General features: G+C 31.7%; 1 protein-coding gene across 1 annotated transcript; it reads left to right on the plus strand.

The window, feature by feature from the left end:
* The first annotated feature begins 5,665 nt into the window (after nt 1-5,665).
* On the plus strand, nt 5,666-10,659 carry LOC107949570 (D-glycerate 3-kinase, chloroplastic). Its single transcript, XM_016884268.2, has 12 exons — nt 5,666-6,011; nt 6,796-7,184; nt 7,559-7,638; nt 7,763-7,814; nt 7,895-7,936; nt 8,218-8,296; nt 8,391-8,422; nt 8,509-8,577; nt 8,679-8,753; nt 9,348-9,464; nt 9,556-9,606; nt 10,379-10,659. The coding sequence occupies exons 1-12, from the start codon at nt 5,705-5,707 to the stop codon at nt 10,520-10,522; spliced, it is 1,437 nt and encodes a 478-aa protein (XP_016739757.2). The 5' UTR covers nt 5,666-5,704; the 3' UTR covers nt 10,523-10,659.
* Nucleotides 10,660-12,261: the final 1,602 nt, after the last annotated feature.

A 12,261-nucleotide genomic window follows, 5' to 3' on the forward strand; every position in this document is an offset into this window, starting at 1 on the left:
TAAAACCCCCTGCAACTTTCCAAAAACAATTTCAAACAACTTCAATATTTCCAACCAATTACAGATATATGTTCAGACATAATTTTTCCATTAATAATCACCAACATATTAAACCAAACAACACTATATATATATTTATACCACATCACATAAAGTCATCTATACATGCCATATTTCAAAATATTAATTACAAAATACCCAAAAATTTGATGATAGTGTGGATGATTTCCTGACTTCGTACAAATTTCGAGCTGGCTGATGTCACTATAATCAAGGGAAAATAAAAACGAGTAAGCATATAGCTTAGTAAGTAAACATATGACAAATAAATAAATTTCCCACATGATTTCATAGCAACATAATTTTAGTCACACATAAATTTCAAGGTTCGTTTAATTTCCAGCAAACTATTTTTCTGTGTCACGCTAATTTATTTTTATCTGGAGCTACAGGACTGCAAATTAAGTTTTGTAAATTTTCCCCGAAACTATACTCATATACCTTTCCACCATAAAATTTTCAGAATTTTTGATTTAGCCAATTAGTACAGTTTATTCTTTAAAGATTCCCCTATTTCACTGCCCGACGGTTCTGACCTCCCTTTACTAAAATTTACTTAACTCTCTGTACAAAATTCAAACAATGGTCTCGTTTGTTTCTATTAAAAATATACTCAATAAGGAATCCAGGCATATAAATTTCAGGCCATAATTATTTTTGTAAAATGTTTGCTGATTTTCCAAAGTTGGAACAGGGGATTTCGAAATCAATCCATCTCTGTCTCAAATAAATTCAAATATCCCCAAATATACAACTCTTTTCCTTGCTCTGTTTCTTTCATATGAAAATAGACTCACTCAGCTTTAATTTCATATATTATTAAACCTCCAATTCATTTTCCACCATTTATGGTGATTTTTCAAAGTTGCCCAACTCCCGTTGTTCAAAACAGTTTTATATTTAATTTGCTTTTTTGTAGTTTTTGATACTTCCTCTTACCTTATGCATTGGTTGACTATGTACCAAACCCAATATTCCTCCCATAAATTTGTCCACCATACATAAATATTCACCTTCCCAATTTCCTCGTTGAACACTCGGAATGTTAACCGTTATCGGTGGATTCAGCACTTAGCAACCACCAGTGATTCGGGGAATCAGCACTTAGCAACCCCTTTCACATTCAAAGATATGGTGGAATCAGCACTTAGCAACCACCAATGATTCGGGGAATCAACACTTAGCAACCCCTTGGGGGAATCAGCACTTAGCAACCCCCTTCACATTTAAAGATACGGTGGAATCAGCACTTAGCAACCACCAATGGATAGGGGAATCAGCACTTAGCAACCCCCTTTATATTTAAAGATGCGGTGGAATCAACATTTAGCAACCACCAATGAATCGGGGAATCAGCACTTAGCAACCCCTTCATATTCAATGTACTCCGGCTTATTCCGAGTGTTCAACCGAAACCCATATTTTCAACACTTACCACCTTTCCCAACTTAACCACATTTTTAGGATCTTGCCAAATATTTATTCTATGTTCTATTAAATACTAACATATATTGAATAATATCAAAATAATGCATTAAATCACATGTTTACTTACCTCGGTGCAAAATATCGAAATTTTGCAATTTACTCCACTACCTTTTTTTTCCCCGTTTGAGGTAGTCTTCTCGTATTTCTTGATCTATAATGGCAAATTTAACTCATTTAATGTCCACATTTATTAAAATAATCCACCACCCAACTTTTTGAAAATTACAATATTGCCCCCAAATTTTTGCATAATTACACTTTTGCCCCAAGCTCGGAAATTAAACTTCATCACTTATTCTTATGTTTTATGACATGCTGAACATTTTCCCCTTCTATGGCAACATCAAATTCTCACTCTAACACATAGTTTTGAACATTAACTATTTTTACCGATTATGTCAATTTACCCGTTTTCATTTAAAATCGCTTAGCAAAAGTTGTTTAACATAATTTCTAGCTTTATATTCCACCATAAAACAGCAAAATAAACACTTTTCAACTATGGGTATTTTTCCAAATATAAACCCTAACATGAATTAACAGTAAAATAAGCTAAACCGAGCTACGAGGATTTCAAAAATGCAAAGAACATTAAAAACGGGGCTAGGATGCACTTACTATGAGCTTGAGAAAGCAAAGAAACCCTAGCTATGGCGTCTTCCAAATTTTGGCAGCAACTTAATGAAGATGGACACCATTTTTCCATCTTTTTCCCATCTTAATTCTATTTATTTTCTAATGACCAAAATGCCCCCCATTTAAAAAAAATCTATTTCACCCATTTCTTATGTCTATTTTTGTCCATCAATTAACTAATGGTCTAATTACCACATAAGGACCCCCAATTTAGAATTTCATAACAATTTGACACTTTTAACATGTAGAACTCAACTTTTGCACTTTTTACAATTTAGTCCTTTTGACTAAATTGAGTGCCCAAACGTCGAAATTTTTGAACAAAATTTTTACGAAATTTTTCTGTAAAATTAGACCATAAAAATATAATAATAATTATATTTTCCCTTGTCGGATTTGTGGTCCCGAAACCACTGTTCCGACTAGGCCCGGAATCGGGCTGTTACACATATACCATTCATCACATACTATACTCTTCATTACTTCAGATCCATAATTCAATCAATTTTCGATAAATGCCTCACAATATGAACAATATACATGCAAGAATCAGTGTAAAACTCACCTGACACCTACGAACAACAGCCTGAACTCCAGATTCAAACTTTCACCATGAAACTGTAGCAACCACTACTTACAAAACATATATAGTAACATCATTACTACTCTTACACATTCAATTTGCTTATCAATTCAATCACTGTCAGTTCCGTATAGAAACTTTATACTTACAGTTTCACTGTTCAGTTACCAATTACAGATTTACTCATTTAAAACTTAACATGCAGAGTTGAAATAATTACCTTGATGCAAAGTAACTACTGATCTTAAAAGAACCCTAACCTCTAGATCATTGAGGTAGGATACATTTAGATTTAAGGAAGGTTTCAGTAGATAGAACTTAAGGAAGAGAAAGAAGAAGAAAGAAGAACCCCTTTCAGAACACATTCTCACATATAAATATGACTTATTGCTTAGTGGAATTTAACAAGTGTCATACGTATCAGAACTTACCTTCTTATTGGCCTACAATTTTTGATAAAAGTATAAATAGGTTCCTTTCATCAAACTTATCAAGCTGAACTATACAATTGGTTTCCAACTAGATTACTTAAAGTTCAACTAGCACAATATTCCATATAAATCAGATGTACTATACCTTTGGTGAATACTCGTCCCATTATTCACTTTTATCCCTTAACATGAACATCTCTTTCATATAACAGAATATCATGAAATCAAATTCTTACCAACTCAAGTGAAAGTTACTATACGCCTACACGTATACGCCAAAATGATCATTTGGGCGAATAACACCACGCCAATCAGACTGTCTACTTCTATACGCCCAAAACTTTAGATCCATCAGAATTGGGGTGTTATAGTTTTTGGTAGTTTGTTTGAGTTGAAGTGATTTATATTAATAATGGAAAACAAAGATGATGAGGTGAAGAATTATTGGGTTTAGTTATTACAAATATGATGAGGTGATTTATATTAATGTTTGTTGGATATTGATATTGAACTTAACATGTTGGATATTGAAGTTATTATGTTTTAAGCATGTTGGATATTGAAATTATTAACAATGTAAATTGTTAATGTAAAATGGGTAAATGCAACAAATAAGGGACAATAAAACAATCCAGGTGGACAAAACCAATGGAACATATTTTCTCAAAATTCTAATAGAGGAGGCCCAGAAAGGAAATACAACAATCGAGTTGCTGCAGCTATTTTTGAAAGATTTCAAGTTCAATGTGACGTTAAGCATGTGGAAAATCATCTGAGGACTGTAAAACACACATGGCAAGTTATATGCACAGTTCAAGCTTAAAGTGGTTTTGGATGGGATGATAACATGAAAATGATTACATGTGATAGAGTGACATATGATGTAGCAGTGATGGTAATATATATGTTAAATATATTTTAGTTGCTTTTTACTTGTTATTTTAATTGTGTATAATATCCAACAAGCACACAAGAAGTATGAACCAAAATATCTTCATCTGGCACATCTAAACGTAAAAGGAAAAGTACTCAAGAAAGTGTCGTTGATGAACAAATTAATTTTGTGGGTGAACATCTTGGTAAGATTGCTAATGCATTGGAACAATTTACCAAGGACAAGACACCGTATCTTTAAGGAGAAGTGATGTTGATAGAGGTAGAAGGATTTGATGACGACTTCCTTTATAGTATGTTTGATTATCTTATGGGTCATGAATTCGAGGCTAAAGCTTTCTTGGCTAAAAGTACGAAGCATAGAAAAATTTGGCTTCAAAAATTTTCCCAAGGTTAAAAATATCAATATGTTAATGTGGTGTAGTACTAAATATGCACTTGAATAATATTATTAATTTGTAGTACTAATTGTGGTTTGGAAGCTAATTTATTATTATTCAATCTTTGTTTTTTTTATAACACAATCAGGAGTCATTTATTCATTTTAATTCTTTTCAATTTATGACTATTAATATTCTAGCTTAATAATTGTGTACTATTATACATTTGTATTTATTTATAAATAAATCATTGTAATACATGCAAAAACAATGTAAAATATAAATTTAATATATATAAAATAAAACTCAATTAAATAATAAAAAGACAAGAAATTCACAAATGTATGTTTGTTTAATTTTAAAATATTGTTTATGAAAAATTTTCATGAAATCTACAAAACAACGGAAAATATTTTATATAGAATTATTTAAACATCAGAAAATATTAGCTTTTACAAAAAAATAACTCATTTTCCAGAAATAATTTTACGGAAACCATTTTACATGCAAACAAATGGGCCCTAAGTTTTAATTAGATATTGATTATTATTAAATTATATAAGATATTATTTATTATAAAATATTATCTTATTATAAAATAAAAATCGTTTGTCAAAAGAAAATTTCTAAATACCATTTTATAAGAAAATATAATTTATATTTTTTTTCATTAAAAACAAGTTTCAAAAATGATTTTAAGAAAATTGGTCAAACAATAAAAAATATTGTACGTCATCCTGACACAAAAATATTAATTCTTCCAAAAAATCAATCTAATTTCGTGAAAGAAATACAACCTAAACCTTTTTTTCCCACTTTAATAAAAAATAAAAATGAATTTATTGCTTCATCTAGATAAGTTTATAAATTTTTATTACATAAAAAATGAAAAATGAAAAATGAAAAATGAATATTTAATTCCCTTTCAAATAAGTTTTTAATTTTTAATTTATATTCGACCAAGTTAATGCATATTTTAAACTTTGCTCAAAAACTTGAGTTGTAAACTACTTATTTTTATAAAAAATAAATAATAATATAGAAAAACTAAATATTTTTCGTTAAAAAATTAAATATTTATGTTGATGTTTAAAAGATTTTAATTCACAATAATAATACTAAACCAAATAAAAGTAAAGAATAGGATGATGTTTTATTGGCTTGTGTACAGCATGCCCTGCCAGTATCACAAGGTATAAAATGTTTAATAATAAATACAAAGGAAAATATTCATGCCAATAGCCCAACCCAATCGCTTTGCCTTCGGTTCATTCTCCTCCTCCTCCTCCTCCTCCACAGAGAGAGAAACATTAAAAAACATGGCGGCTTTGACTACATTAACGCCTTGCCAAGCCACCTCGCATTTTAATATTAGAATTTCCCATTATTATAATCAAAAGCAAAACCAAAATCAAAATGTTTATATTAATCAGACTAAAAGCATTCATAAAGCGAAGTCCTCTTTGCTTAGTTTTGCTTTCTCTTCTCTTTCTGCAAAATCCACATCAGTTATCCCAGCTACTCATTTCTCTACTTCAGGTATCTCTCTATACGTGTAATTGTTCTTATTATAGTTGTTTATTTATGGTTTATGTTCTGTTTTTATGTACTCGTTGAAATGGGCCGGAAAAGTGAGGATAAGATTAAGAAAACGGAACTTTTGAAACCTGCTTTTGTTTCTTAATGTTTTCAAAATAATTTGGGATGCTTCAGTTAGGAATTTAGTCTTTCAATGTTTGTTTAATAATGATTTATGAGGAATTAGGAAAACAAAATGGAGCAAAAATCTAATCTACTGATGTTATATTACAATGTGAACTAGACATTTTTTATTCTGTTTATAGAATTTCCCTGATTATCCACTAAAGAACTCAATTTGCTTAGTCCATTTTAGTTGTTAGATTTACTTTTCATGAACTGTTAATTGTTTTCTTTGTTATTTTCGTGGTGGTTAGAACTGGAAATTTCCAATAAGGGGTATCAAGGAAGGGGTTGTTCTTTCCTTAATCAATTTTGGGAATTTTGAGTAGACACTCTAATTATTCGCATTGGATGTATAATATTCCTATGAGCTCTCGGAATTTTCCTTTTTTTATGCTGAAATGAGTTTTCTTCGATGTTGTTCAGTGCTTCATTTTGCTTCTCACCATATAGGTACAGAAATATGATCTTCTAAGGACCTTCACAATACACAGAAAAACTTTAAACAATTGAACATACAAATATCCTGAGGCCCCTGATACCCTCAACACTGAATGCTGTTGTATGTCTTATCTGTTTAGTTCATAATAAATCTTCACTTCTTTTTGAATTATATATGCAGGCAGTAGCAGCTCATGGTTGCAAGATAACACCATGAATCTTGATGCTAGTAGTAGTGGCAGTGGATTAAGGGAGGGTCCAATATATTCGGTTTTTCCTGCAAAACCTGCAGAAGTTTCCTCTGTACAAGACCTTTATGAATTCATATGTTCTGGTCCTCTTATGGACAAAGTGGGACTGACTGCTGAAAAGGTGGCTGAATCCATTGACAAGTGGTTGTTTTATGGATCAAAGCTTTGTCGGTTGTTTCAGCTTAATGAACTTTACCTTACTGTTCCTGAGAAAGCAAGGTTTTATCACTATTACATACCAGTCTTTTTATGGTGCGAAGACCAGATATCAGAACACAGGTCCAAGTTTAAAGATGGGGAAGAGATTCCTCCCTTAGTGGTATGTATAAGGTCTTGCAATGATTGTTGTGTGCATTCGTGTTCGATTTTCCTTTGCAAAATTCAGAACTATTTTGGGTTCCATTCCATTAGGATTAGGATATTGTAAAAGGTTTTCATAGCTGAGGGCTTGTGCTACGTAACTCTGAGTCCATTATTTTTATGTCTGAAGATATCAATGTCCGATGCATATTTGACTTGGGCATTGGATGTAATCCTCGAAGGATCCTCAAAATACATGAAAGAAAACCTTAGAAAAATTAGTCATACTCATATCTAATACATACCCATATCTGACTATCAAATTCGAATCCGAGTAATGTAGCTTGACTATTTGGTGGATCCTGTTGCACTGACCAACTTTTTGTGATGCAGATTGGTTTCAGTGCACCACAGGGTTGTGGAAAGACGACACTTGTCTTTGCTCTAGATTATCTTTTCAGGATCACTAACAGGTAGCTAGAAGAGCAATAGAATTTAATTTATAAAATTGATTCATATCTCTTTTTTCTCATAGTTATAATATAAACTGTGAAAGTGGAAACAATTGAAACTACTGACAATCCACCTTAACCTCAGGAAGTCTGCAACATTATCCATTGATGATTTCTATTTGACAGCAGAGGGTCAGGTAACAATTGTGGAGTATTTGGCATTTGCTAAACTTTTCTCCGTCTTTCTTACAGTTTCTGACACAGTTTATGTTGATAGGCCAAACTGAGGGAAGAGAACCCAGGAAATGCTCTTTTGGAGGTGCCTATTGACTTTTCTTTTACTTAAATGTGGGATAATTTGTTTCTATGGTACTTTGATTTTTCATTCTTTTTTTGAATTATTTGAGTTTAACATCGGTATCCGACACTTTTGAATATGGGTAAGGAAATATCACCTTTCAAGAACCCTTCATATACATAAAAAACATAGAATATAATATACCTATATTGGACACATATTTCTTTTGACACACTCAAATCTGAGTAATATAGATATTTGTTTTGGTAGTCTCCATAGAATGAAATATTGTCTTATTGCAGTTACGTGGAAATGCTGGGAGCCATGATCTTCCATTCTCTGTTGAAACACTGACAGCTCTAACCAAGTTGACTAAAGAAGGTATTCTTTTTTTTTTGTCTTCACTCATTTTTCCTTAGCATGATTTGCTGTTTATCTATCGCCTTGTGATTGATTATGTTTGAGTTGTATACAGTCATGAGGATGAAGCTTCCCCGATATGATAAAGTAAGCTCAATATTATCAATTTTACTTGTTTTATACTTAAGTTTTTAGTTGAACTCTGCTCATTATAGTACTATTGTTTTTTACAGTCTGCATATAGAGGTAAGGGTGACAGAGCTGATCCTTCAGTATGGCCAGAAGTTGAAGGGCCGTTAACGGTAAGAGAATCTTCAGCTAGAGCTGGGGAATGATTAGTACTGTTGTGCTTGGATTATATTTGCTCAAAAAGTAGCCTATAACTTACGTGATTTGAGTTCAGGTTATTTTATATGAAGGCTGGATGCTTGGGTTTAAGTCGCTTCCTGCTGAAGTTGTTAAAGCTGTTGACCCACAGGTTAGACCTATGTTGCTTCAATTCTTCATTTGGCTTGACATATCCATGTCCGATACAAAATCAGGCATAGATATGGGGATATGATTCTCCAAAGACCTTCCAAATACATTAAAAGACTTAGAAAAATTGAACATGCTCGTGTTGAACAAAAACTCACTTCTGATGTAGTAAATGTATTGAGAGGTCCCACCATTGGACCTCCCAATTTGGACTTGCTTGGTTCCTTTTAATATTATAGGGATTAATTTGATTCATTTAATGATAGAGGGACTAATTTGATTTAGTCCCTATAATACAGGGACTTCCCATGTACTTTAACCCATCTGATACTCATACCTAGTGTTAAACCTCCAAACTCCCAACTCTTCAAGGTCCCCTTGGAGATGTTCTTTGTTACTCCGACTCTTCATTTTTCACAAAGCACCTTTATTTGACACTTATATTATATGCATATTTGGATATGGATATGAGAATGTAATCTTTGAAAGACTCATCAAATACATGAAATAACTTAATATATATATGGACATCCTACGCTCACACTTGAGTTCGAGATATTTATGTTATAGATGATGCTGATGTTTACTTTTGCAGCTGGAAACAGTAAATAAAAATCTTGAAGCATATTATGATGCATGGGACAAGTTCATTAAGGCATGGATTGTTATCAAAATTCAGGACCCAAGTTGTGTCTACCGGTGGCGTCTGCAGGTTTGGACTCTTATTTTAAAAGTTATTACTTTACGTCAATAATAGATAACTTTCACTATTTTCTTTTTCTTCTGTTAACTCTTTTGGGCAGGCTGAGGTTGCCATGAGGGAGGCTGGGAAACCTGGAATGTCTGATGAAGAGGTGCCTTTACATATTTGTTATGTGATATATTACATTCTTTCGACTTTTCACTTTTGGTGAAGTATTCGTGCTTGAGGGATATGGGTATTGAAATATAATCCTCTAAGGATCTTTTATAACTTTTAAATATATCAGGGACGAAGCCCGAAGTTTATCTTTGGGATCAAAATTAAATTATAAAAATTTAGAAGGATCAAAATATAATTTTATCTTTGTATATGTTTGTTATTTTAGAATTTTAAAGGGATTAAATTAAAATATTTTCATCTGTGGAGGGAGAGGGGGGCAAAATTACATTTTAAAATTTTAAAATTTTAAAATGGTCATAGGACTATGTTATCTTTGTATATATGCTTGTTATTTTAGGATTTTAAAACGACTAAACTGAATTTTTTTAATCTGGGGGAGTGTATTTTTTACCATTAAACTAATAATTTTAAAAACTTAAGGATCGAAATGATAATTTGACATTTGGGGGGTCCCTAAAATACAAGAAAATATATCATTATTCAAAATTCATACTTGATCCCGAGTAATATAGGGCATAGCAAATAATGCATCTATCATATGTTACTCGAACTAAAAGATGAGTGTACAATAGGGATATGTTCAATTTTATTTTCATAAGTGTTGTTGATGGTATATGGGAAAGCATATCTTCATGATACACGTGGAACACACTTCAGAAAGGAGTATAAGAGTGTGGAGCAATATAGTGTGTGTATATACTGTTTATTTATATCTTAAAGGAAGTGTGTGGGAATGTTGACAGGTGGAAGATTTTGTGTCACGTTATTTGCCGGCTTACAAAGCTTACCTTCCAACCCTGTACTCGGAAGGACCAAATGGATCAGATCCAAACCATCTCCTCGTAATTGAAATTGATGAAGGGAGGAATCCCATCTTATTTGAGTAGTATTTGATCCTTCACATGTTTAGTGCGTCTACCTGTACTTTCTCGTAAATTATGTTTTTGTTTGTTCATGTTTAATTTGAAATTCTGTGTTTATATTACTTAAACTAAATAATCATATTCTTGAACATTAAATTAAATATGTTTGCAAATATTAAATATAACGTATAATCAAATATGAAGATGGGAGATACTCTATTTCGGTTCTTTGAAATAAATAATATTATATTTCAAGAAATTGTACTATCAAGCGCGAGATAATTACCATCATTGTTTCACTTAATATCTTTTCCGAAGCAACAATTTTTGTTTAGGAAAGTTGTTCAGAATAATTGTTGTTTAAGAATAACAATGTTAAGAACATGGCTTTAGTTGAAACAATTATCATTCAATATAGGTGTTATTTAAAAATAACTCTTGTTAAGAACAACTAATGTTTGGAACAATTAATTTTTTAGAATAATGACGTTTTTGGAATAGTTATGTTTAGAATAATCATTATTTGGAACAATTTGTATTTAGAACAATTGTATTTTTTAGAATGAGCCATTGTTCAAAACAAGTTCTACCAAGAAAAACATCGCCACAATAAAACTCTTATTTGAAACAACCTTTACATTGATAATAATTATGTTGAGAACAAGTCACGTTTAGAACAAGTCTAAATAACTATTATTCAAGAACAACTTTTATTTAAGAACAATCATCATCTTGCGTTTCAAGAGATGTTCCGTGAAAGATGTTTCACATAGTATCTCTTCATCAAAGTAGAAGCGGGAGTAACTAGTGAATACAATAGTATTCTCAGGTTATCTTTACTCTTGGGATGTTCCAAAGAGTTTAGCTTGGTGGATCAGATATAGAGGTAGTTAATGAGGTTTCCTCTTAACCTTTTTCCTGTAGCACTGAGTACAAAATGAATTCTTATTCATTATTCACCATCACCTTCAAAATTCTGTCATAATAAAAGGAACCATTAATGCATTTGTAATTGAAAAATATCAGTTATTATTCTTATTAACTATTAGCTTTGTAACTCCCATTCTTAAAACACTATAAATGGGAGTTATTAAGCATAAGATACACCAAGAGCGGGTGAATTAGTGTTTTAAAAGATTCAAGAAAATATGGCAAACAAGAAAGACACAAGAATTTATAGCGGTTCAGCCGCAATTTCCTACCTCTACTACCTTAGCTTACCACAACTAAGGATTTTTCCTAAATTCACTAATTTGTAACATTTTGAAAACAATGTTTAACCTTTACAATCACTATCTTTTCAAAGGTCAAGACATAGCCACTTTCCTAAAGGTTTTCTTCCCCAAAACCTTAAGCAAATCCTTTCAAAAATGATAAATAAGATTAAAGATCAAAGACACCTCTTAAAGGTTGATATTACAATGATCAAGCTCACTTAATGACTATACAACACTTGAAAGTTTGAAAGAAATTGCTACCCAAGTGTGTAAATGAAGAACAATGAGACTAACAAAGAAAAGATTAAATTTTTGTACAATTAGCTTTGCAAACTTCTTTCTAGCCATCTATGTGAAGCCCTTGACTTGTATTTATGTCTTCTAACAGCCTTGGGGACGTTTGGAGACATTAGAAATAAATTAGAGTGGTTGCAACAATAAATTTGAGCATTAATTGTAGCTTTCAAGGAACTTGTACCCATATAAGTACACTTGTATCACTAGAACTCTTTAAATATGTGACCGTTGGAAACTGTTGTATTGGTA

This window comes from Gossypium hirsutum, chromosome D03, assembly GCF_007990345.1.
Source record: "Gossypium hirsutum isolate 1008001.06 chromosome D03, Gossypium_hirsutum_v2.1, whole genome shotgun sequence".
In the NCBI taxonomy this organism is placed as follows: Eukaryota; Viridiplantae; Streptophyta; class Magnoliopsida; order Malvales; family Malvaceae; genus Gossypium; species Gossypium hirsutum.

Excerpts from the sequence above, each read along its gene's own strand:
- LOC107949570 (XM_016884268.2), top strand. The coding sequence starts at position 5,705 with ATGCCAATAGCCCAACCCAATCGCTTTGCCTTCGGTTCATTCTCCTCC. Across the intron at positions 7,185-7,558 it reads AAGAGATTCCTCCCTTAGTG|ATTGGTTTCAGTGCACCACA; the intron begins GTATGTATAAGG and ends TTTGTGATGCAG. Across the intron at positions 7,639-7,762 it reads CTTTTCAGGATCACTAACAG|GAAGTCTGCAACATTATCCA; the intron begins GTAGCTAGAAGA and ends CCTTAACCTCAG.